This window comes from Lutra lutra, chromosome 15 (assembly GCF_902655055.1).
Source record: "Lutra lutra chromosome 15, mLutLut1.2, whole genome shotgun sequence".
NCBI classification, from domain to species: Eukaryota; Metazoa; Chordata; class Mammalia; order Carnivora; family Mustelidae; genus Lutra; species Lutra lutra.
In genome coordinates, this window is record NC_062292.1 from 11617384 (window position 1) to 11644333 (window position 26950).

Below are 26950 nucleotides of genomic sequence, written 5' to 3' on the forward strand. Positions count from 1 at the left end.
GTTTTCTAGTGGGTCAGGCAGAGTGATGTGTGTTTTCTGTAAACCTTACACCACTGTCCTACTTAGGATTCTTCAGGAGAGCCTAGTAGTCCTGACCTGGCCCCAGTGTTCCTTCCAGGCCCGTCTCTCGTCACGTCCCTATCAACTACTCTGAGCTTCAGCTACCCTTACCTTTTCTCACACCTTCACGTATACTTTTTTCTTTATCTGGATTTTTCTTTTTGCTGGCAAATCCTTGTTCTTCAGAATTCAACTCGAATGAATCACTTGGTCTATAAAACTTCCTGTTTGGTTTTCAGTTAGAGGTGAGCGCACGTTCCTCTAATTCCATCGTGCCTTCATTCACACTGTGAGAAGTGGTGTGGTGCAGTTACGTGATTTTTCGGCTCCTTTATGAATATTTGATTCTTAATAACTAAGACTCTACTTGTAAAACTCAATGGCATTTCATTTAAGCTTGCTAAGGAAGGGGCGCCTGGGTGGCTCTGTTAGTTCTGTGTCCGACTCTGGATTTAGGCTTAGGTCATGATCTCAGGGTTGTGGGATCGGGCCCCAGATCGGACTCTGTGCTCAGCCCAGACTCTGCTTGACATTGTCTCTCTCCTCCTGACCCTGCCCTGTTATGTGCACGCATTCTCTCTCTCTCTTTCTCAAATCAGTCAGTCAATCTTCAGGCTTGCTAAGTGAGAGTAAACGGTTGGTTTTCTTTATTCCCTCCAGTATCGATTTTATGGAGAACCTGTAGTAAAAGCATGTATCGAAAATGGAACGAGCTGTATTGACATCTGTGGAGAGCCTCAGGTATGTAAAATGAAGAAGAAAGAAGGGCCTTAACAACACAGCTGTCTGTGAGGGGCGGATTGTTTAGTGCCGCCCCGCAGACCTGTTTTAGAAGTCAGGGACCCCCACCCTTGTGCTGAGACGTGAGGTTCCACTGACGGCTTGAAGGAGAGTCAGGTCTTCCGTTCTCTTGAATTTTTTTCTGCCTTACCACCTCATTTCTTCCAGGTGTCTTGTGTAGGATGTGCTTTCTGTAGCTTCCGCGTGCTGTGAGGGGGCTTAATTAAAATGGTGCGCCGTGTGTAAATTCTTAGAATCTCACTTTTGTAACATTTTCATAACGCATTCCCTTCTTGTAATCAGACACCTTTACAGCATTACAGGAAAGGAAGTGTAAAATCCTCCGAATACACACATTATAGACACTGACACTCGAGTGCTTACCGCTCGCCCGACACTCTGCTAATCCAGCATTTTGTGTCATCTGAATGTTCCACGGTCCTGTCAAGTCGGTGTTGTCTGGCCTGTTTTGTGGATGAGGAAACTGAAGCTGCAGGGGGTTAAGTCGTGCCGCTGAGTCCTGCCTCGGCTCAGTAGAAGCAGGACTCAGCTGGGGTTTGCCTGCGCGCAGGAAGTGGCGCGTCCGCAAGCTCCAGGCCACCCCAGCTCCTCGAGAACAGTCACCTCGTCTGTCCCTGCGGACTCTGCCACTGTCCTCACCGATGTGCCGATATAGTAACGTACTGGAAAAGACTAGAAAAGTGTGAATTACCAAAATCGAGTCAAGAAGAGGTAGGAAACCTGAGTGGAACAGAAACCCATTCCTGTCTTATTAAAAAAAAAAAAAAAAATCCCACAGCAAAGAAAATGATGAAACCTTCCTAAAGTGTCCTGTAAACTGCAGTAAAAGTGATCTCAAAGCCTAATAAAGATCCAGACTGAAGAAAGGACTCTTACGAGGCAGTAATACAAATCAAATCACCTAATTAAAAATGGGCGAAGGGGTGAGTGGAGACACGTTCTGTGGAAGAATCCCAAATTGCTTGTGTAACTACTCCACCCTCGAGGCGGGGAGCGTGACTCACCACCCCTTCCTCAGGGGGCGCCACACAGAGTCACTCCCTTCCCGAGAGAACAGTACCGAAGGGAGGCAAGAAGAGGATGACTTGGTGGTGGTGAAGCCTGACAAACGCTACCTCAGCCGAGCGCTCAGGGCCACCGTCCACACTGGTAAGCCCCAGTGACAGTACATACCCTTGATGGAATGTCACAAAATGCGCCTTACCCCTGTGGTCTCCCCCCGCCCCCCAAAAGCTGTAAGCCCACGCTGGTCAGGAGAAGGATTCGAATGGGGGGCGTGCTACAAAATACCTGATCCAGAGTCCTCAAAACTGTCAGGGTCCTGAGAGTCCGAGGAGACACAGCCAAGAGGAGCCTCGGGACACATGACAGATATATGTGATGTGGCATCCTGGGGGAGAGAAAGGACATTAGGTGAAAACTAGGGAAATCTGGATAAAGTATGGTCTTTAGTGATAATGTTATCAATGTTGGTTCGTTAATTGTAGCAAATATTAACAGAAAACTCTAACAATAGGAGAAACTGGGTCGGGGTACATGGGAACTCTCCACTACTCAGATTTTCTGTGAATCTAGAACTGTTCTAAAAGTAATTTGTAAAAACAGGCGGAGGATTTGAACAGACATTATTCTCCTCTTCCTTCCCTTCCTCTCCTCCACATTGTTCATCCCAACCATGTGTGTGTGCCGACCCATGTCCGTAATGATGCCCCCTCTGTGTGATATGATTTAGAGATGTGTTCTTGCTGTCTTTGTGGGGGTTTTGCATATTAATTTAGTTTTTCATAATATTACTTTTGCATTTAGAAGTCATTCTGAAAAAGTTAATAGTGTCGTTAAGTCAGATCAGCCCTTGCCCCACACACCCCTTGCCACGTGATAGATGTATAGTAAATATTTGCTGAAAAAGTGAAAAACATTTCCACAGTTAATATTTCACTACAAAGCCACATTGGTTAGCATTTTCACAATGTAACTGCTTTGTCTTTTAAGGTCTGTCATTTAATGCTGACATTTAATTTCTGTATAGCTCTGATTCAGATTTTTGTCCTGAATTTTTTAGTTTTTGGAATTAATGTATTGGAAGTATCATGAGAAAGCTGCAGAAAAAGGATCTTATATCATTGGAAGCAGTGGCTTTGACTCCATTCCAGCAGATCTGGGGGTAATATATACCAGAAACAAGATGAACGGTAATTATCAATCACCTAAGCAGTAATTGAATTTAATAATAGAAAATTTTCATGTTTATAACTGTGATGAACTAAAATCTAGTTGGGAAGAGAGATAATAACTATAAATGGGTAATGTTCAAACGCATGATTTGTTTGGGGCACCTGGGTGGCTCAGTTGTTTAGGCATCCAGCTCTTGATTTTGGCTGGGTGGTGATCTCAGGGTTGTGGTATCAAGCCCTGTGTCAGGCTCTGCACTGGATGTGGAGCCTGCTTGGGATTCTCGCTCCTCCGACCCCCACTCACCTTCTCTAAAAAAAAAAAAAGAAAAGAAAAGAAAAGAAAAGAATAAAAAAAATTTAAGGGGCACCTGGGTGGCTCAGTTGGCTGGGCGTCTGCCTTCGGCTCGGGTCGTGGTGCTGGGGTCCTGGGATTGGAGCCCTCATCGGGCTCCCTGATCAGTGGGGAGCCTGCTTCTCCCTCTCCCGTTCCCCCTGCTTGTAAGCGCTCTCTCTCCCTCTGTCTCTCTGTCAAATAAATAAAATCTTTAAAAAAATTCAAAATAAACCCCACTTGCTTAGTTTTGACACGATTTTTTAAGATGCAGTTAGTACCGTGTGTATTCCAAAGTGAGGAATTGTCCATTGTCTCAACTTAGTTATGGTTAAAGCTGCAAAATTTCTGGAAAAAGAATTTCTGACAGCCATTATAATCCAAACTTGGTTGGTTTAGGAATTAACACATTTAAAAATATAATTGATGTAACTATTATAATTAAAAGTTCAATTTTTTAAAAAAATTTTATTTGAGAGAAAGAGAGCAAGAGAGAATGAGAGAGAGCATGAGCTGAGGGGAGGCAAATGGAGAGGAAGAGGCAGGCTCCTGCTGAGCAGGGAGCCTGATGCTGGACTCGACCCAGGACCCTGAGATCACAGCGATCATGACCTGAGCCAAAGGCAGATGCTTAACTGACTGAGCCACCCAGACACCCTATTATGATCTCCTTGAGAGCTTTTTTTTTTTTAAAGATTTTATTTATTTATTTGACAGAGAGAAATCACAAGTAAGCAGAGAGGCAGGCAGAGAGAGAGGAGGAAGCAGGCTCCCCGCTGAGCAGAAAGCCCGACGCGGGGCTCGAACCCAGGACCTGGGATCATGACCTGAGCCGAAGGCAGCGGCCCAACCCACTGAGCCACCCAGGCGCCCCACCTTGAGAGCTTTTTGATGTGAATAATACCAGTTTAGAACTAAAAACCCTTTATCTTAAAAAAAAATGGAAAGGGGCACCTGGGTGGCTCAGTGGGTTAAAGCCTCTGCCTTCGGCTCAGGTCATGATCCCAGAGTCCTGGGATCGAGCTCCATGTCCGGCTCTCTGCTCCGGGAGCCTGCTTCCTCCTCTCTCTCTGTCTGCCTCTCTGCCTACTCTATCTGTGATCTCTGTCAAATGAATAAATAAAATCTAAAAAAAAAAAAAAAAAGGAAAAATATCAATATTGTGGTAAAACAATGGAAATGAGTAATGTCATGCATATTTTAAAAGGGTCCATTTAGAAAATGACATGAAACAGGTAACTTCAGTGTCATATAAACTATCCTAAGAGCTTAAAAAGATGGAAAGTGTTCTAGTTTATAGCAAAAAGTTAGCATAACTCAAACCAAAGTCCCAGATAGATAGCACCCAAAGAAGAAAGAAAGCTACAGATCAGTCTTGCTTTGTGAAATTAGTAGTCAAAAAAATGCTAAATTTTTAATAAATCTTCAATGGCATTTTAAGAGAATAATATATCAAAACCAAGGCTTATTAGGAAGTTATGTCATCATCACATCAGAATATTGAAGGTGAAAAGCTAGATGTCCATCTCAGTAAATGATTTGACAATTTCTGCCATTTATTGATTGCAGGTTTTTAGGAATAGAATACTTCATTAACAGAATTAATGTCAGAAGGCAATAGCCAATATCATACTCAGTGATGAAATGCTAGAACCATTCCAAATAAAAAGAACACGAGCATCTCTTTTTAAGTTATTTATTTATTTTAGAGAGAGTGTGAGTGAGTGTTGGGTGGTGGGAGGGATAGAGGGAGAGAAAGTCCCAAGCAAACTCCATGCTCAGTGTGGAGCCTGACGTGGGACTTGATCCCAGGCTCGATCCTACCTAAACTGAAACCAAGATGGGTCATTTAACTGACTGAGCCTCCCAGGAGCCCCCCCAACTGAATGTCTTTAAAACACTTAATCTTAAAATCATGGATCTGGTAGGTCTCCATTTATCAATTTAAGTCTCTAAAGTTCAGACATTTTCTTCATGATCTAGGTATTTATTGATGGTCACCAGGCAACATTTAGATGACTGTGGTTCTCATCATTGTTGATGACCAGGTTGTTCATTCTCTTTCTCAGGGTCAGCTTTCCAAGGCCCCACGATTTTGTTTTCTTTGGAATTAAAAATAGGAAGACCAGTCTTAAGAAACTGCTATATTTTGGGATGCCTGGGCAGTTCAGTTAAGCGTCTCCCTTTGGCTCAGGTTATGATCCCGGGGTCTGGGATCGAACCCCTCGTTGGGCTTCCTGCTCAGTGGGGAGTCTGCTTCTCTCTCTGCCCTTCACCTTGCTTGTGCTCTCTCTCTCAAATAACTAAATAAAATCTTTTAAAAATAGGAATCATGCATTCTGCATGTCTTAGTTGTGTGGATTTTATTTGATTTGACTCTACTGTTCTGCTGCTCTCGTAGGCACTCTGACTGCTGTGGAAAGTTTCCTGACTCTACATTCCGGACCTGAGGTTGGTTTTTCTGTTTCTCAGGTGTTTTTTAAAGTTAACAAAAACATTTTGGAAATGATACATGCTTCCTAAAAAGATTTCGATGAGTTAAATTTCATACATATTTGTAATTTTTAGGGTGTGAGAGTCACTATGTTTGATTTTAAAGAGTAAAGATGGTGGCTTGCTGGGAATTACCTAGACTTAAAATAGAATTTTGTTACAAACAGCTGCACGGTTCAGTGTATTAGAATGAGGTCCCATGATCCCGGCACCAAAATATCTCTCGTTGTGTAATAACTGTTGTCAACCAGTTCAGTCGAAGTCTGTACACTCGTGTCGTGCGCCTCACGGGCTAAGGCCATCGTGGCCAGAAAGAGATGGTGATGTCATCACTGACCGTCCAGCCTGTTGGGGAACGTGAGACCTGAGGTGGCCGTATTCCCGGAGGCCCATGTTTACGATAGGCCTTTTGTCGCCGGCAATCTGACCCAGGTCTAGGTCTGCGCTTGAGGTTCTCTTTAAAATCCATTCGTTCAGCAAGTCCTCTGTGGTGGTGTAGATACATATAGCAGTACAAGGTGGTGTGACCCAGAAACGGAGAAGATGCAGGCCAGTCCTGAAGGGGAGAATAATGTGGCTTGACAGGAGAGAGAGACATTAAAGAGATCAGGTGAAATACTGTAGGATCCTGAGGATGGAGAGTCAACCCTGCTGGGAGGCCAGAGGTAAGAGTAGCCCGGAGGAGCTGGGCGCGTGCCGAGTGTCAGAGGCGGGAGCCGTGGAGCTGGGCTAAGGGAGAGGGAGCAGTGTCATCAGGACACAGCTGCGGGATGGCATGAGCGTGTGTGCGTGAGACTCATGGTTCTAGTCATCCAGATTGTGGGATCAGGTTAATAAACACAAAGCTGTGTCACGCATGCTAAAATCCATGGTGACAGAGAATGCCCACTGGAGAGTCAGAGTCAGAGTAAAGGGAAGTGATAGTGGGCCCGAGTAACTGGGGAAGGCCTCCTAGAGGCCTTGCTGAGTTTAGCTGCGAGAAGGAAATAGCATTTGGAAAGTCAGAAGCAGTCACCTGAACAAGGCTCAGAAGCAAGAGTGAGATACATGCATGAATCTGGGGGGCATGGCTAGAAACCCAGCTCCACCCGGTTTAAACCAGCAACACGAAGAGGAACTAACTGACTCTGCAGGGGATAGTGTGGGATTTACTGATGTCACGTTCCTTTCCTCTGGGTTCCTCTGTGTGGCTCTCAGTGTGGCAGGGAAGGTGCTGGCATTCCCAGGGATACATTGTCCTTAAAGTTCCTCATTTCCGGGACGCCTGGGTGGCTCAGTTGGTTGGACGACTGCCTTCGGCTCAGGTCGTGATCCTGGAGTCCCGGGATCGAGTCCCGCATCGGGCTCCCGGCTCCGCGGGGAGTCCGCTTCTCTCTCTGACCTTCTCCTCGCTCATGCTCTCTCTCACTGTCTCTCTCAAATAAATAAATAAAATCTTAAAAAAAAAAAAGTTCCTCACTTCCTGGGAATAGCTAGCAGAGTTGATGTATCACATCGTAGGAAAGATCAGTCAAGTATGGGGCCTTTGGGCTTTTCTTGAGCCCATCAGTATGACCTGGTGTAATGGTGTAGTCAGATTGCCTCGGCCTGGGTTGCAGGCCTCTGGAGGGGGCACCAGAGAGAGAGTTCCATCTCTCCAGCATGGAACACGTTCCAGATAGGAAAGAGAGTTTTATAAGCAGAAGATGAGTTAGAGGACTCCAGGGGGTTGCTGCAGGATGACAGAACCCAGATGTCACAACAGGGAGATCGTGAGAAAATTGGTAGAGTAGAAAAGAGGCTGCTTTTGAAAGAGCAGCAGGAGATGCAGTTGGAAAGAGAGCTGGTGTCATGAAGGTGTCTTCCCTTCACTAGAGGGTAGACGAGCCCCTGGTGGTTCACAGGGAGGCGAGCCAGATTGGGCAGCAGGACTGCCTGGGCTTGAGTTCTGGCTCTGCCACTTAGGGGTGACGTGAGCCTCGGCAATTACCACACTGTCCTCACGGGGCCTCCCTTCCTTCATCTGTAAAAGGAGATGATGATAGTATCTGCTTCATGTGGTCACTGAGTCAATGACTAAATCAGAACAGAGGTTGGCAGTTAGCAAATTGCCCAGTAAACGTTATTAAGTATTATTAATTATTAAGTATTAAGTATAATAAGTATAATAATTATTAAGTATTATTTAATATTATTTGAACTTAAAGTTGGGGCTTGACCCAGGACAAGAGAGCTGAAGCCTCTGTAGGAGTGTATTTCCCTCTCTCATTCCCCCTAAAGCAAAATCCACAGCCTGAGTTTTACAAGGATGAGACAGGTTCTGTGTATCCCCAGTCACTGAGCTGTCCTGTCCCTCCTTATCTTTCTTTTCCCCTAGAGGTTTTTTTTTTACACACAAAATTGTACCATAGACCACATGCTTGAATATCAGAGGATTGAAATTATAGTGTAGAATTGTCCTGTCTGTCCAGTCGGTCTTCCTGCCGTGATGAAAATGTTCTGTGTGTGCTGTGTGGGGGCTTACACAGTGGCTGTTGGGGCTCTAGAACAGGTCAGCCACTTGCCTGTGGCAAGTGTCAGGGGGAGGGGCAGAGGGAGAGGGAAAGGGAATCTCGAGCAGACTCTGCTGAGCGTGGAGCCCGGCATGGGACTCCATCTCATGACCCTGAGATCCTGCGATCACAAGCTGAGCCGAAACCAAGAGCTGGATGCTTAACCAACTGAGCCACCCAGCTGCCCCAGCCCATGGCCTTTTTCATATGTCCACAAGCTAAGGATGATTGTTTACATTTTTAAAGGGCTGCAATAGAAATACAAAGAATAGGTCATAGAGACCATCTGTGGCCTACAGATTGGACCTTTCAGAGATGGTTTGCCAACCCCTGTCCTAGAGTTGTTGTAGACCACAGTACAGTTGTACTAGAAATCACTAATTGTACTAGAAATCACTGAAGAGATAACATGATTTAATGATATAAATTTAAAATACATTTCATCATATGCAAATATACAGAGAAATCTGTATATTTGCATATGATGAAATGTATTTTAAATTTATATCATTATATCCTATAAAATACATTTCATCATATGCAAATATACAGAGAAATCTCTGTATATTTGCATATGATGAAATGTATTTTAAATTTATATCATTAACCCAGACCTTTTTTCTAAACTCCAGACTTAAAACATCTAATCACATAATTAACATCTGCCCTTGCACACCTGATAGCTCTCTCAGACTGTGCCTTGACCGTAACCGACCTCCTGTTTCTTGTTTCCAAATGCGCTCCAACCTCGGGTCCTTTGTATCTGTTTCAGTTGGTAGTGGCGTGTCCTTCCACACAGGTCGGACGGTGGGGTCATTGCTCTCTGTCCTCTGAGGACAGATCCTCAGATCCCGTCAGTCAGGAAATCCTGTTGATGCTGCCTTTGCGAAACGTGAGAATCTGATCACTCTTCACCATTTCTTTTTCCCACGCCTTATTCTTGCTACCACCTGTTCTTGTAGAGTCGTGCTCGACATATAGCCGGGATGATCCTGTTCAGACCACACTCAGACCATGTCCTTCCGGTCATGTTCAAGAATCCAAGTGACGTGGCCCTTGTCCCCTCTCTAGCCTCCTCTCCCACACCTGGGCATTCTCCCTCATTTACGCTGACCCGTGTGCGCCCTCGAACATGCCAGCACACTTCCGCCCTCCACTTTTGTCCTGGCTCTCTCCTTTTCCTGCAAATACTTGTCAGAGATGTTTGCATGACTGACACCCTCTTCTCCTTCAAGTCTTTTCTCCGATGTCACTTTCCTGATGAAGTCCCATTTAAAATTGCAAACTTAATTCCATCATTTTCACTTCATCATATCTACTCTTTCTTTTTTCTTATAGTACTTTGCACCTTCTAAAGCCTGTGTATTGTATTTTTTTATTGAGTTTGTAACCCTCTCTGGAATGTGAGCACCACAAAAAGAAGGATGTTTGTCTTTTTAGTTCACCAAGCACCCAGAACAGTGCTGGTCACATAGTAGGAGCTCAGTAAGTGTTTTTGTCGGCTGACTTGAGTGGACAAGGCTAACTTAACCTTAATTCTAAAACCCTACAAGAACAATTCCGGGATGCAAAAGTCCAGTCCAGTTTCATGTTCTAGGAACACAGATATAAAAATTCTAAGTAAAATATTTGCAAATTAAAAGCAGTAATACATAAGAATAATATATTTTGACCAAGTTAGTTTTAGAGAGGAATAGGATGTGTCATATTATATAATCACTATAATCCACCTCACTAACAGGTTAAAGGAGGACAGTCTTATGATCATCTCGATAAGCAGAGAAAAAGTGTGGTAAAATGTACTTTCTATTCATGATTAAAAACTTACAGCAAGCCAGGCGTAGAAAGGAAGATTATCTTTTTTTTAAAAGCTGTAATAAAGTTAAATCTGTATTTAACATTGAAAACTTTTGCTCTGAGCGCAGGAATAAGACCTGGGTGCCCATTACTTCTGCCAGATTGTAGCCAGAGCAGTAATGCAGGAAAAGAGAACAAAACTGTATATAGGTTGGAAATGAGAAGACAAGGGGTGCCTGGGTGGTTCAGTCGGTTAAGCATCTGCCTTTGGCTCAGGTCATGATCTCAGGGTCCTGGAATCATGCCCCGAGTCGGGCTCCCTGCTCAGTGGGGACCCTGCTTCTCCTTCTCCTACCCATTCATGCTCTCCCTTGCTATCTCTGTCTCTCAAATAAATAAATAAATAAATAAATAAAATTTTTTTTTTAAAGAAGAAACAAAACTATTTTCAGCAGATGATATAATTGTAAATGTAGGAAATTCCAAAGAAATCTTTAGGCAATATTTTTAGAATGAGTAAATGAGTTTCATAGATTGCTAGAAAAATTCTTTTTCTTACCTGATTGCCTTGGCTAGACCCGCCAGTACAGTGGGGAGTAGAAGCGGTGAGAACTGATGTCTTTGTCTAGCTGTGGGTTTTTATGGACGCTCTTCATCAGGCTGAGGAAATTTCCTTCTAGTAGTTTGTTGAGTTTCTAATGTGAAGGTGTTATATTTTATCAAATGCTTTTTCTGAATCTGTTGAGATGATCATGTGGTTTTTGTTTTTTCTTCCCTTCTTCCACTGTATTGCTTAAAATTGATTTTGGTATGTTGAACCAATCTTACATTGCTGGGGTGAATCCCACTTGGTCGTAGTATATAATCCTTTTTATATTGCTGGATTTATTCTACTAGCATTTTGTTGATTTTTGCATCCATATTCATAAGGAATATTAGTTTGTAGTTTTCTTATGATTTTTTTTGTCTGGTTTTGGTATCAGGGTAATTGGTACTGACCTTTTAGGAAACGTTTGCAAAGAAGTGGTATTAATTCTTGAAATGTTTGGTAGAATTCATCAATGATATCATCTGGGCGTGGGCTTTTCTTTGTGGGAAGTTTTTTGATTATCTCTTTACTTACAGGTTTATTAGGATTTTCTATTTCCTCTTACGTCAGTTTTGGTAGTTTGCACTGGCATTAGTTTTCTAGGCCTGCCGTAGCGAACTGCGGAGAACTGGGTTGCTTAAAAAACGAATTTATTATTCTCACGGTTCTGGAGGTTAGAAGTTGGAGATCAAGGTTTTGATAGAGTTGGTTCCTTTGGAGGCTTTGAGGGAGAATCTGCTCAGTATTTCTCTCCTGGCTTCTTGTGGTTTGCTGGCTCTTGGGCGTTTGGGGTGTGTAGATACTGCGCTCTGATCTCTGTTCCACCTTTGCATGGCCTTCTCTCTGTGGGGATGCTGTGTCCGCATCTCACAGGTCTGTTAAGGACGGGGGCCTACCCACTCTAGTTTGACCTCCCCTTCATTAATTATGTCTACAACAATCCTGTTTTCAAATAAGGTCACATTTTAAGGTATTAGCGGTTAGGACTTCAGCCTATGAATTTGGGGAGACACAGTTCAATTCGTAATGGTGTCTTTCTTGGAGTTTGTCCATTTCATCTAGGTTGTCTCATTTGGTGTGGTGTACATTTGTCCGGAGTATTTCCTAATACTCCTTTCTGCTTCTGTAAGGTTGGTAGTGATGTTCTTTCTTTCATTCCTGGTTTTAGTAACTTGAGTGCTTTCTCTGACTTTTTCTCTTTCACTCTTTTTGTCAGTCTGGCTAAAAGTTTGTCAATTTGGTTGATTTCTTCAAAGAGAGAAATTTGGTTTTCATTGATTTTTCTCTTTTTCTATTCTCTGTTTCATTTATTTCCATCCTACTCTTTATTGTTGCTGGACACAGAATTAATATAAAAATTAGTTGCATTTCTATATACAAGCTATATAGAATTTTTTTTTAAAAGTGACCATTTTTAATAGCATAGAAAAAATTAAGTACCTAAGGATAGTAATAGAAAAATGTGCAGTATTTCTGTGAAGAAAGCTATAACACATGATTGGAGACCTTAAGGAAGACAAATAAATGGAAGGATCCACCATATTCATGATTTGGGGAACTCAGTTCTGTTGTTATGATGTCAGTTTTCCTCAAATTGATTTATAATCCCATGTAATTCCAATCAAAATCTGAAACGGGATTTTGTTTTGGTGTGCAACTTGGCAAGCTAATTCTTTTTTTTTTTTTTAAGATTTTATTTATTTATTTGACAGACAAAGATCACAAGTAGGCAGAGAGGCAGGCAGAGAAAGAGGGGAAAGCAGGCTCCCTGCTGAGCAGAGAGCCAGATGTGGGGCTCAATCACAGGACCTGAGATCATGACCTGAGCCAAAGGCAGAGGCTTTAACCCACTGAGCCACCCAGGCGCCCCTCGGCCAGCTAATTCTAAAATATATATGGAAATGCAGAGGGCTGATAATAACCAAGACATTCTTGAAGGAGAAAAAGGTAGAAAGGTGCTCTTGGGTATCAAGACTCATTATTAAATCAGTGCATTACATTGGCAGTGGGACATCAGTAGGCCTGGAACAGAGTAAAGAGCTCAGAGTAGTTCATGTGTGTGAGCACTTGATTTATGGGAAAGGAGCTTTTTAGGAAGTGATGCTGGGCCAACTGGGTATCCAGATGGAGAGAAATGATATTAAATTCATACTTTGCACTGTGTACAAAAAATCAAGTTTAGGTGGATTACACCGTGAGAGGCAACACAGTGAAGCTTCTAGAAGACGATGTGCATTTCATGGCCTCAGGGTTGGGAATGGCTTCCTCCCCCGCCGACAGACATATATTTTATTATTTTTTAATGAAGTATAATTGATACATTAGTTTCAGGTGTACAACACATTGATTTGATAGTTATATATACTGCAGTATATTGCAGATATGATTATCATGATAAGTTAACATCCATTTCCATACATACTTGCAAATTTATTTTTTTGTGATGAATTTTTTTTTTTAAGTAGGCTCCATGTGCAGCCTAGAGCCCAACATGGGGCTTGAACTCATGACCCTAAGATCAACACCTGAGCTGAAACCAAGAGTCTGATGCTTAACCAGCTGAGCCACCCGGTGCCCCTTGTGGTGAAAACTTTTAAGATTTCTCTTAGCAACATTCACATAGGGAATACAGTATTAACTATAGTCATCAGGCTGGATAGGGAATGGTTTCTTAAAAAAGACATAGAAGTCATTAGATATAAAGAAAAAGTGATAAATTTGTGTACATTTAAAATTGATAATGTCTGTTTACAGAAGATACCATTTAGAGAACGGAAAGGCCGGCTGTAGAGCAGTTCTTCTTTAAGTTTTTTATTTTAATTCCAGTGTAGTGAACATACAGTGTTATATCAGTTTCAGGGGTACAGTGTGGTGATTCAATACAATATAGGAATTCAAGAGTCTGTTTCTTGGTTTGTCTCTTTTATTTTCCTTTGCTTATTTTTCTTTCTTAAATTCCACCTGCGAGTGAAACCATATGGTATTTGTCTTTCTCTGACTCTTTAGCTCCATCCATGTCCTTGCAAATGGCAAGATTTCATTCTTTTTTATGGCTGAGTAGTACTCAAGTGTGTTTCTGTGTGTGTGTGTGTGTGTGTGTGTGTCTTCTTTATCCATTCGTCTGTCAGTGGACCCTTGGGCTGCTTTCATAATCTGACTATTGTAGATAATGCTGCAATACACGTTGGGGTCCATATATCCCTTTGAATTAGTGTTTGTATATTCTTTGGGTAAATACCCAGTAGTGTGATTGCTGGGTCATAGGGTAGCTCTATTTTTAACTTTTTGAGGAACCTCCATACTGTTTTTTCAAGTGGCTGCACCGGCTTGCACTCCCACCAACAGTGCAGGAGGGTTCCCCTTTCTCCACACCCTCACCAACACTTGTTTCTTGTGTTGTTGATTTTGGCCTTTCTACCAGGTGTGAAATGATTTCTCATTGTAGTTTTAATTTGCATTTTCCTTTTTTTTTTTTTTAAAGATTTTATTTATTTGAGAGAGAGAGGATGAGAGAGAGCACGAGAGTGGGGAGGGTCAGAGGGAGAAGCAGACTCCCTGCTGAGCAGGGAGCCCGGAGCAGGATTCGATCCTGGGACTTCATGACCAGTGCCAAAGGCAGTTGCTTAACTGACTGAGCCACCCACGTGTCCCCTGATTTGCATTTTCCTGGCAAGGGGAGCAGCAGGCTTCCCACTGAGCCAAGGATCCCGATGTGGGATTCAGTCCCAGGACTCTGGGATCAGGACCTGAGCTAAAAGTAGATGCTTAACCGACAGCCACCCAGGCGTCCCAAATTTTTCCTAATGTCCTCTACAGTTGTTTGTATTTCTGTGGTGTTGGTTTTTATTTATCTCCTTTCTTTTGTGATTTTGTTTGAGTCCTTTGTCTCTCTCTCTCTTTATGGTTCTGGCTAGAGATTTATCAATTTTGCTGATCTTTTCAAAGAAACCGCTCCTGGTTTCATTGATCACTTCTGTTGCTTTTTAGTTTCTGTATCATTTGTATCTGCTCTAATTTTTATTATTTCCTTCCTTTTGCTAGTTTGGGGTCTTGTTCTTTTCCTAGCTCCTTCAGGAGTAAGGTTAAGTTGTGTATTTGAGTTTTTTCTTGCTTCTTGAGGTGGGCCTGTATTGCTATGAACTTCCCTCTTAGAACTGCTTTTGCTCTGTCCCAGAGGTTTTGGACTGTCCTGTTTTCATTTTCATATGTTTCCATGTAATTTTTGATTTCCAAAGTAGGAGCTATTTCTAACACATGATGAATCTTAATATCACAGTCTTGAGCATAAAAGACCAAACTCAGAGGAATATAGGCTGTGTGCTTCCATTTCTGTAAAGTTTAGGACAGGCAAAATTCACAAGGAATGAATACTTAGGTGGTAAAACTCTAAGGAAAAGCAAGTATTTGTCTTTATTACCATGAAAGCAGGACAGAAGTTGGGCCTTCTGTCTACAGGGATATTTGTTTCATAATTTCATTAAATTGCCTCTTTATGTTTTGTGTACTTTATGTTTTTCAATAAGGTAAACAGTTTTAAAAAATGGACTGATATGTGCCTTTTTGATGGCTTATTTGTATAAGAAGATATTCTTAGGTTTCCAAAAAGCTGTTTTCTCCTGGTATTTGGAAATTTTTTATTTTTTAATTTTTATTTAAAGATTTTCCTTTAAGTAATTTGTATACCCGAGATCAAGAGTCATGTGCTTCACCGACAGAGCTAGCGGGGTGCTCCTGGGAATCTTTATGTTTGCAAACAGGTCACATTGACTGGGTCCAGATTGAGAGTAGTTTCACATAGAAACCCCTCAGAGTTTTAGCTCTGTTTGTTTTAACACAACAGAATATACGAATCCGTATCAAAGTGGGAATTAAGTTTGGTGTCTCTCTGACTTTCAGTGTCATCAAAGCTCTGATATAAACACCTGCATCTTCTGATGGTTTATTGTTTCTCTTATTCTGCTTATTAACAAGCAACAGTATCTTCACATCAGCTTTACTGATGCTCTTCTCTCAAAAATCTCGTGACAGAATTGGTTTTGAATATTTCTAAATAGCTTTGTTCATTCAAACAAGGTAAACTACCTGAAAGGTTATGTATAATCAGAATTATAAATGAAGTTTAAAATACTTATTAACAGAGAATTAAAAGGCCCATCCGGAAGTTAGGAGGTAAAGAAGAGTCAGCACTAAGACATCAAGTCCCGAGGTTATATCCTCGCCTGTGTTCTCCTTTCTGCCCCTCACGTCTAATGGGTGTTGGAGGTGAGGTTCGTGGAGAGGGTGTAATTATGTTGGAAGAATGAAAAACACTGAGGACGAGAAATAATGGAACAAATGAGTCTGGGCAAGATCAAGCAAGGATTCTCTGCTGCCTGCAGTTCCAGAAAGAAACTGAAGAAGTGGGGGAAGAAATTAAAACATAAATCATATTAATGAGCCTTAAAACTAAAAAATATATATTTTAACAAGACTTATGTGGGAGGCATTTGTATAACTTGAGTCTGGAGTAAGGGGCATTGGGGGCAGTGGGACCCCCGGCTGTGCCGGAGCTGGGATTGGTCTGTACATTGTGTCCGTGTGCATAAATGTGCCCAGGGACACGTCCTGAAACTTCGAGGAATCAGCATAGGGAGAGGAATTAGGTTAATTTTGAAGGAATATGGTCAGTTAGTTGAGTGGAAATGCAAAGGTAAAAAACTCAGTGGCATTTAAAAGGAGCATAAATGATGGTAGGAAGGAAGAAGAAGGACCACACATGGATGTAAATATCGAATATGATCAAGCCGGGGAGTCCTGCCTGAAGATTCATCTCGAGATTAAGTAAGGGATTTTTGCCTTGCTCAGAGAGAGGCGGAATTCTGTTCTCTGTAAACACTTGTAAATTTCTTGGTTTTACGTTTTGTTATTATCCCTTAAGGCATGTTTCTTTACTTTTTGAATTTTTATTAGGGGTTGTGCATTCACGATGGTACCTGGAAGTCTGCAGTTTATGGTTTTGCAGATCAGAGTAATTTGAAAAAACTGCGAGATGAGTCAAATCTGAAACCTGTCCCAGTTGTTGGTTCAAAATTGAAAAGAAGGTATATTAGCTTAAAATCTATTCTTTTTTTATTTTAAGATTTTATTTATTTATTTGAGAGAGAATGAGAAAGCATGAGCAGGGGGAGGGGCAGAAGAGGGGGGGAGGCACAGGAGCAGGGGGAAGGGCAGGCAGAAGAGAGAGGGAGGAGCGGACTCCCCACTGAGCAAGGAGCCTGACTTGGGACTTGATCCCAGGACCCTGAGATCCTGACCTGAGCCAAAGGCAGATGCCCAACCCACTGAGACACTCAGGCACCCCAAAATCCATTTTTTAGCATATCAGGTCTAAGTATATTGCTGTTGGTGTTTATTAATAAAGTCTGCCACTTAGAAAAGCCTGAGACTGTTTTGTAGTGAATACAGGATTGTCTTCCTAGCTAAATATAATATGATTAATACATTATTCTAAGTTTAAGTACTTCATATATAATAATATATTTGCATTCTGGGAGAAAATGAATTTTATGCCTTTTTACTACCATTATCAAAATCAAACATCAGTTAAATTTTGTGCAGTAAAACCACCATTTTAATAAGTGTCATGATCTAAAGTAGATTATCTTTTTTTTTTTAAGATTTTATTTATTTGAAAGAGAGAGACACAGAGAGAGAGGGAACACAAGCAGGGAGTGTGGGAGAGGGAGAAGTGGGCTTCTTGTAGAGTGGGGAGCCCCAATGCGGGACTTGATCCTAGGACCCTGGGATCATGACCTGAGCCGAAGGCAGATGCTTAATGTTTGAGCTACCCAGGCGCCCTAGATTATCTATTAATAGCACTTTTATGTGAGAACTCTAAACTCATACTAGGGTTTGGCTGTTGAAATGAGTGTACTGTCTGGGGAGGTTGATGGGGTAAAACATATCTGTTGCGAGCCCCTGCTGTGAAGAACTGCTCTGTCCCACTCATTTGTTTGGTGTAGGTGTGGGGAACACAGGACACATAGATAAATTGTAACTGAGAGCAGATCTGCCATCTTTGTTGTCATTACTGCCTCAAGAAAAGCTACATTTTTTATTCAGAAATGTGCGGAGTTAACTGTAAGTGAAGGAAAGGCAGCATATTCTTGGGTCTGCGGGTCTGTCTTGCAGGTGGCCGATTTCTTACTGCAGAGAACTGAACAGCTACTCCATTCCCTTCTTGGGATCAGACGTGTCCGTTGTGAGGCGGACTCAGCGCTACTTGTTCGAGAATTTGGAGCAGTCACCTGTAAGTGCATATGATTTAATTTTTAATGAAGAGTGTACTGTTCATTATCATTCCCATACCTGTTTAACATAGGATTTTTATGTTTGCAAAGCAAAAAAAGAGCAGGCTAAATAATGCAGGGTTCAGTTTCTGAAAGTGTAAGAATCGGTAAGGTAAAGCATTTTGCATTTCATGGGGGAGGAGGTAGCTTTCCCCATAACTCAGCTCTGGCAGCTGCATACCTTGTTGGTGAAACAGCAGCAGCAAATTTAGTGCAGGGAGCGCTGGTGCCCTAAACACCCAACTACCCTTCCTGAGGGTTTTGGCTGCTAGGATACTCTGTTGCTGGTGAGATGTCTGGGTTCTCCTCCTTGTGACCTCCAACCTCTGGAGTAACATCTTTCTCCTCTTGGTCTGGGAAGTAATTGCTCCCGTTTCTGAGACTTGAGGAGGAAACTGTGTTCCTCAAAAAGTTGAAAATAGAGCTACTCTACGACCCAGGAATCGCGCTACTAATGTAGTGATCCGAAGGGGCACCTCACCCCAATGTTTACAGCAGCAATGTCCACAGTAGCCAAACTGTAGAAAAAGCCCAGATGTCCATTGACATATGAATAGATAAAGAAGATGTGGTATATATGTACAATGGAATACTATGCAGCCATCAAAAGAATGAAATCTTGCCATTTGCAGCACCATGGATGGAACTAGAGGGTATTATGTTAAGTGAAATAATCAGTCAGAGAAAGACAACTATCATATGATCTCGTATGTGGAAACAAAACAGAGGATCATGGGAGAAGGGAGGGAAAAAAATGAAACAAGATGAAACCAGAGAGGGAGATACACCATAAGGGACTCTTAATCATGGGAGACAAAATGAGGGTTGCTGGAGGGAGGGTGTTGGGGGGCTGAGGTAACTTGGTGGTGGACATTAAGGAGGGTATATATTGTAATGAGCCCTGAGTATTATATAAGATGATGCATCACTGACTTCTACCTCTGAAACTAATAGTATATTATATACTAATTCATTGAATTTAAATTAAAAAATGAAAAAAAAGGACCAAAGCTAAAGCATGCCACGGGGGGAAAAGAGAGGAAACTGTATCTCAATTTAAAAGATTATTTTCTCATAGAAGAGGTTGTAGTTAGAATCTGTATCTTATAATGTATAATTACTACATTTAGGTACATTGTTGTGGGCTTTTTATGTATGGATCAAGGGGACTTTTGTGTTCAGGTCAAGGAAGCTAATTACCACTTGTAATAATTTCTTCTTTTTTTTTTTTAATCTTTTTAATTTTTTTATTTTTTTCAGCATAACAGATTCATTATTTTTGCACAACACCCAGTGCTCCATGCAATCCGTGCCCTCTACAATACCCACCACCTGGTGCCCCCAACCTCCCACCCCCCACCCCTTCAAAATTCTCAGATCGTTTTTCAGAGTCCATAGTCTCTCATGGTTCACCTCCCCTTCCAATTTCCCTCAACTCCCTTCTCCTCTCCATCTCCCCTTGTCCTCCATGCTATTTGTTATGCTCCACAAATAAGTGAAACCATATGATAATTGACTCTCTCTGCTTGACTTATTTCACTCAGCATAATCTCTTCCAGTCCCGTCCATGTTGCTACAAAACTTGGGTATTCATCCTTTCTTTTTTTTTTTTTTTTTTTTTTTTTGTAATAATTTCTTTAAAAAATGGGCTCCCAATGTCTGGTTTCTGAACAAGCTTTTAGAACATAAACTGCTTTTGCTTACTGTTCATGGCCACAGAGGAAGGTATAAGTAGCTTACATTCTTGTATTGCGTCGTCTGCAGAAGTTGGGGGTAACATTCTGACTTTACGTCCTCATCTAGGTCCAGTACGCCGCCTACGTGACGGTGGGAGGCATCACTTCTGTCATTAAGCTGATGTTTGCGGGACTTTTCTTTTTATTCTTTGTGAAGTTTGGCATTGGGAGGCAGCTTCTCATAAAAGTAAGTGGTATTTTTATGAAACTAGATCTTTAGAAGTATTTTCCACGAATTTTTAAAAAAATATCACTGAAGGTTTTTAAATTTTTTTTTTTTTTTTTTTTTTTAGTTCCCATGGCTCTTCTCCTTTGGTTATTTTTCAAAACAAGGTCCAACGCAAAAACAGGTAACCCTTTTTTTGTATACAGCTCTTAAATGATTTTCTTTATTTCATTTTTACTTTTCCTCAGCACACTTACTGGAAGGTAAAACTTGGAGCACTTACTGTGTTTCAGATGTGCTTTTATGTTCTTTACATAAATTAGGTGACTCAGTCTTTTCAGTCTTGAAGTGGGTAGGCTCTCCTCTTGATCGAAGAGGAGCCTGAGGCCCAGAGGCTAAGTAACTTGCCCAAAGTCCTACAGCAAGTACTTAGCCAAGCCAGGGTGAGAACCCAGTTGTCTGGTTCCAAACTTATCCTCCTGAGGTCACCGAGATCTCAGAAATGTTTAGCCTTAGTTTTTCTCCTCCATACCTCCTCCTTCCCAGCGTTCCCTTCCCCTTCCACCCACGCCGGTGCCTCCTCCCCCGACGCCAGTTCCTCCCTCCTTCCCCCCCTGTGTGGTTCACAGACCCCCGTCAGGCCTGGGTCATGAGCTCTGTCTGCTCGCACCAGGCACCACCAGGAGCTGCCCTCCCTCCCCTGACAGTGAGGATGGGCGTGAGGCGAATGCCTGCTTCCCCCTCTCACTGGAACTTGGAACTTGAGCACCCTTTGCTGATACTGTCGCTTTTAATTAGCGATCTCTCCATCTCCTCATGGGCTTTCCTCACCATCTACCCCGCCCCCGCAGTTTCAGCTCCTGCCTCACTGATGGGGTTGAGAACGTGGGTGGTGCACCCCGCGGAGCTCTCCGACCCATGGCCGCTGCTCTCGTCTCCACCTTCTCAGCTGCTCAGGGAAGGACTCTGGACAGGACAAATCCCGCCACCTGTGCTCTTTAAAGATCGAGCCCTTCTTGTGTGGCAGGCTCAGAGCTAAGTGCTTTACATCGCATTTAGTCCTGCCGTGGTCATATACGTGAAGGTATTAGCCGCTTCCTCCAGCTGAGGAAGTCGGCAGAGCAGGTGTTAACCTGCCGGAGTTCGTGTGCTTGAATGCGGTGGACCGGAGGACCATACCCGCCTGAGCCTCACCTTTCCTGCTGACTTCCTCGTGGTCTCCCCTGCCATTCTCCCCCCACCTCTCCTTGTCTGTGCACATGCCAACCCAGAGAGGAGTCCTCGACCCTCCTCCGCCCTGTTTTTCCCTCGGTAGAGTGGATGTTTGTCTTCATACTGCTAAGTGCTTTGAATGCTGTGGGTCCCTATTCAGTCTGTTATCTCTGACATTATCGTCCTTGAAATACTCGCTTCCTTGGCTTCTGAGACCATTTCTCTTCCAAGTGTCCACTCTCTTCCTCTCCTCTTCTGCTGTCCCCGCTTCCCTCCCTATCTCCGCAGTGTTCTCAGCAGACCCGCTTAGATCTGCTGGTTGTCCACCTGTTTTCCTGGACCTCTTGACCCAGATGTCCCTCGGGCACTTGAAATTGCGCACGTCATGAATCTGAACTTCTTTCCCTGAAACTTCTTTCTCCGCTGCCTTCGTTTTCCGTCTTGGTTGGTGGCGCTGTCATCTGCCCAGTCACGAATGTAGGCGTCATTCTAGATTTTCCTCCAAACCCATCATGCGCACCTTAGCTGAGGCTCTTGTCCCTCCCTCTTTTTCTTTTTCCTCTCTTCCTGAAATTGTGGTAAAACGCACGCAACATGAAATGTACCATTTTAGCCACTTCTGCGCATTCGGTGGTATCTGCGCATCTTACAGTGACGGCACTCGTCCTGCGCGAGCTCCCGTTGGTCTACGGCGCGCGGCATTACCGTGCAGGCATCCCAGCCGTCTGGCTGCAGAACTGTTCCTCTCACAGCATTGAAACTCTGTCCCTAGTAAACAATAACTCGCCTTTCCCCAGCCCCCGGCCACCATCATTCTCCTGTGTGTGAGTGTGTCTGCTCAGACAGTATTTGTCCTTCTGTGACTGGCGTGTGTCATGGAGCACGACATCCTCAAGGTTCCTCCATGTCGTAGCAGGTGTCAGACTTCATACCTTTTTAAGGCTAAATAGTAGTAATTCCTTTTCACACACTCATACACACCCACCGCACATGCACAGACACCCACCCCTCCCATACATACGTCCCCCATCTCCGTCCAGCCATCCATGGACGCTTGGGTTTCTTCCCCCTTTCGGCTGTCTTGAGCTGTGCTGCTGTGAACTTGGCTGTGCAGATACACCTGCAGGATCCTCCTGTCAGTTACTTGGGGTAAATACCCTGTAGTGCAACCACTGGGAAACCGGTGGGAAATCTCTTTGTAATTTGAGGAGCCACCAGATCCTTCCACGGCTCCACGCTGTGTCACGCCCCACCACCTGTCATGGTCCCACCAGCAGTGCACGAGTGTGGCCATTGCTCCATATCTCGGCCTATTTAAAAGTTTATTTTTTAGTAATCTCTAGACCCAGGGTGTCTCAGATCCATGACCCCAAGATCAAGTCACCAACAGAGCCAGCCAGGAGCACCCTGTTCTTTTGTTTTGTTTTTTAAAGACTTTATTTATTTGACTGAGAGACACAGGGAGAGACAGAACACGAGGAGGGGGAGTGGGAGAGGGAAAGGCAGGCTTCCTGCCAAGCAGGGAGCTGGACATGGGGCTCAATCCTAGGACCCCAGGATTGTGACCTGAGTGAGCCAAAGGCAGACACTCAACTACTGAGCCCCCCAGACGCCCCCAGCCTGTTTTTTTATCGTGCTTATTCTCACAGGTGTGAAGTGGCATCTCCTTGTGGTTTGATCTGCACTTTGCAGGGACTCATGCTGGGGGCGTCTCGTCCTGTACTTGTCGGCTGTTTGTAGGTCTTCTTTAGAGAACGTCTATTCAAGTCCTTTTCCCATTTTTGAATCGGTTGTTTGTGTTTTTGTTATTGAGTTTTAGAAGTTCTCTATATATGTATATTAATCCCTTATCAGGTGTATGATTTGCAAATATTTCTTCCCATCGCTGTCCCAGATGGAAGACAGATCTGACCTGGTCGTCATCTTTGTTAACCTGGTTCCCTGACGCACTGTATGGGCAGTGATTCTTCCGTGGGAGTTTATGTATCAGAACGCCGCACGGAGCTTTTCTGCATGCATGTCCGGACCCTGTGTCCGGATGTCCCGACGCAGTAGGTGTTGGGTAGGGCCTGGAAGTACGGAGCTATGGTTCTCAGCTTTGACAAAGAGCCTAGAACTGCTGACCAGAGATTCGAGTGTGGCTGGTCTGGATGTGACCTGAACGTTGGGCTTTCTTTAAAAACTGGTTATGTTAATGAGCTGCCAGGGTTGTCACCTCTGGTGGGCAGGTGGGCTCCAAGTCCGGTGGGGGTGATTTCGATTCCCCCCCTGAGAGGCCCACTGGCTGGCAGTCTTACCTCTGGAGGAACGAGGTCTTGCGTGATCCAGTCCTGGCTAGGTTTCATGTTCATGCCAACTCTGGTTACTCAGTCATAGCAGCCTTGGAGACTGTGTTGAAAATTGTTCTAGGGGGTGCCCAGGTGGCTCAGTCGGTTAACTGTCTGCCTTCGGCTCAGGTCGTGATCCCAGGGTCCTGAGATCAAGCCGTGCTTCGGGCTCCCTGCTCCGCAGGGAGCGTGCTGCTCCTTCTCCCTCTGCCGTTAACCCCTGATTGTGTTCCCTCTCTCTCTCTGTCTCACTCACTCTGTCACTCAAATAAATAAATAAAACCTTGGAAAAAGAAAATAAATTTGTTCTAAAGCTGAATATGTGCCCAGCCTGAGAGGGTTATGCTCAGCTAGTCTGTGTGCCGCAGGCGGGTGAGGACAAGTGCTGCATGTGTGTCTGACCTTGTCTGACCTTGTCTGCACCTCCTTTAATACACAAGTGCCACCCCGTTCCTTGGTGCACCGTGATACTGCATCCCTTCTTCCCTTCCCACGATGGTTTCTTCCCTCTGGTGCCCACCCCACTTTTCTGTGTAGTACACATCCCTGTGTGTGTGTGTGTGTGTGTACACATTTCAAAACCCTGCCCCGTTCTCCCCAACAGATTTAATAATTCCCTCCTTTGAATTAGTCTGGCACCTTTTAATTCATGTCCCACATTGTTATTAGATCCGCTTGTGTATTTTTACACATAAACATATATATATATATGTATCCCCCACCAAGCTCTCAGCTCCAGAAAAGACAGGAAACGTATTTTACTGACATCTCATTAATAAGAATTTGTTGACCACAACTGAATTCTTCATTCATCTTATTTCTTAGTTTAGCACTTGTGAAAGATGCTTGGATAAGTCTTCTAGAATTTAATGTTTTGAATCAGGTTTTTACATCTCCAAGTGTAGCAATTCTGTCTGGCCTGTTTCCATTACTTGTTGGCTAGTTTGGTCCTGTCTCCTCAAACAGATAATCTGAAACCAGATTACCACATTCTGCTGCCACCGCCAGGCCAGCTGTTCCTCTGGAACTGCTGTTTTCAAGGTGCTGTCCGTCTGGAGTCCCCAGGCTAAGAACCGTCCGTGCTCACCCCTCTTCCTCAGCCTCCCCCAGCACCAGCCGGGTGTGGATTGATTTTTTGCCTGGTGCTTAAAGCATGATAGGGTGTTCTGGCCATTAGTGATGTTTTCATCTATTGATAATGTCTCCTGTGAAGTAGAATAATAGGTTTTACCAGGTTCGGGGAGGAAATGGCATGTTTATGGAATAAGGCCTGTGCTTGCTTCCTTCTCAGATTGATGCCGCGTCATTTACATTGACGTTCTTTGGTCAAGGATACGGCCAAGGCTCTAGTCCCGAGAAGAACAAGCCAAATATGAGAATTTGTACTCAGGTGAAAGGACCAGGTATTTCACATATGACTTAAGAATGCTACGGAGTTTTACATTGTCTTAAGGCATAAAGCAGTATTGTGAACTTTTTTTTCTTAAAGCTTCATTGTTTTAGAGATAAACTTGCACAAATTATTTTATTAAATAATTAAATCAATACATTAATAATCTAATTATTTATTAAATAATTCTCCCAGCAGTTATGTGAAGTTTGTCTTATTTTTTATTCCCTTTTATATATATATATGTATATATGTATATATGTATATATATAAATTATTCCATTGAAGGAAGGATTGAAATTGTTACAGTGTAATTTTATTAGTAATTCTGAGTGGCATATTTTAATATTAATAAGAAAAGGGGCTGGTTGACATTTATTCTCATACTCAAGGGTCACTTTAAAGCAGTGAAATTTTAACATAAAGCTGTGGGCCAAGTGAACACACTGACATTGTTTGTAGAATGTGTGCATCCATGTGTATTTTTCTGGAGAAGATAAAGGCTTTTGATGGGTAGTTGAAAGGATCAGTCGCCCAAAAAAGTTCAAGAACTTTTGGTGTGAATGTTTTTTTAAGATTTTTTTTTTTTTTTTATTTGAGAGACAGAGATCACAAGTAGGCAGAGAGGCAGGCAGAGAGAGAGGGGAAAGCAGGCTCCCCGCTGAGGAGAGAGCCCGATGCGGGGCTCGATCCCAGGACCCTGGGATCATGACCTGAGCCGAAGGCAGAGGCTTTAACCCACTGAGCCACCCAGGCACCCCTTGGTGTGAATTTTACAGAAGTCTACAGAGACAGTCCTACTTGTGAATTCTAGTATAATTGTCATTTAATTACCATCACCTCTGATAGATGAGAGGGGGTCTGTTTTGCAGTTTCAATTAAGCCAGGTGGCAAAGGTACTTTGTATCTTGCCTTCTCAGATTCCCACCAGGCTTTTTAAGATAAATTCACCATATTTTTATGATTTGGCAGAATTGTAAACACTAAAGGTCCATTTGCTTTTAGACTTCTTTTAAAGCTGCTTCTTAAGTTGGACTTCTGTTACTCAGTTGTTTTTCTTAAAGAAATGGAATCTTTTTTTTAAGTGGAGCCTGGTGTGTGAATAGAGAAACAAGGAATTAGGCTCATTGGCTTCAGTTGCTGCCCAGAGGCCACGCAGGGAGCGTGAGCTGTGGACCATGGCAGTTCCGTGTGCTCCTGGCCCAGATGCTGCTGACTTCAAGTCTGTGCCTCGGTGTCCTCCCCTGTAAAATGGGGATTAAAAAAATGGGATTAATGTCACGTAATTGCTGGGAGAATGAAGTGTGGTTAATAAAATTAAAGCACTAACAGGTCCTAACTTAGTAACTACTATATGAATATTATTAGTTTTAAGTGAACAGAGTTTTTGAGAAAATTCTTTATACCTAGAGTTAGCAATCAAATCGACCGTTTGATTTTTGGGTGTCGTCGAATGCATACTTCATTAATAGTTTGCTTTGATCACCTGTCTTCTGCAGAGGCTGGCTATGTGGCCACCTCCATAGCCATGGTCCAGGCAGCCATGACTCTTCTGAATGATATCTCGGATCTTCCGAAGACGTGAGTCTGGTTTTCTTCTAATTCGAAGATGTCATTTTCATCTATGTTATATTTTAGCTTATTTTCAGTTTTCAGACATTGGGTCTGCACATAAGCATTTACAGTACCTCTGACCCAGAGATAGGGGCAAATTAAAATTGTGAGAGGACAGTTTCTGACTGGCCTCTGAGAACAATGCAGAGATAAATAAAGGAGAAGTTTCAGGGTTATGTAGGCTGGCTTTCTTTCCTTGTAAAAATAGCGCAGGGTGGGAGTCAGCTACCCAGAAAAGGTTCCTGTTGTTAAATAGTCTTGTCAGGAGCCTCTTGCCAGCGCTGATGGCACCCAGCCGGCAGTGGGAAGCCCTGATGCCAGTGGGAACTGATGCATGGCATCTTGGCGAGATGATTATCAATTGGACTCAGTTACTAGAGCCTTTAGCTGTTAATGTAAAA

General features: G+C 43.1%; 1 protein-coding gene across 1 annotated transcript in view; it reads left to right on the forward strand.

The window, feature by feature from the left end:
• The window catches only part of SCCPDH (saccharopine dehydrogenase (putative)), a 35238-nt gene that overhangs the window by 7199 nt on the left and 1089 nt on the right, over positions 1–26950 (forward strand). Inside the window, exons 3-11 of the mRNA XM_047704709.1 lie at positions 721–801; positions 2924–3053; positions 5768–5817; positions 16726–16856; positions 17947–18064; positions 19908–20027; positions 20134–20190; positions 24837–24948; positions 26435–26516. Of these exons, the coding sequence (XP_047560665.1) occupies positions 721–801; positions 2924–3053; positions 5768–5817; positions 16726–16856; positions 17947–18064; positions 19908–20027; positions 20134–20190; positions 24837–24948; positions 26435–26516 (881 nt within the window). The remainder of the gene's footprint in view (positions 1–720; positions 802–2923; positions 3054–5767; positions 5818–16725; positions 16857–17946; positions 18065–19907; positions 20028–20133; positions 20191–24836; positions 24949–26434; positions 26517–26950) is intronic.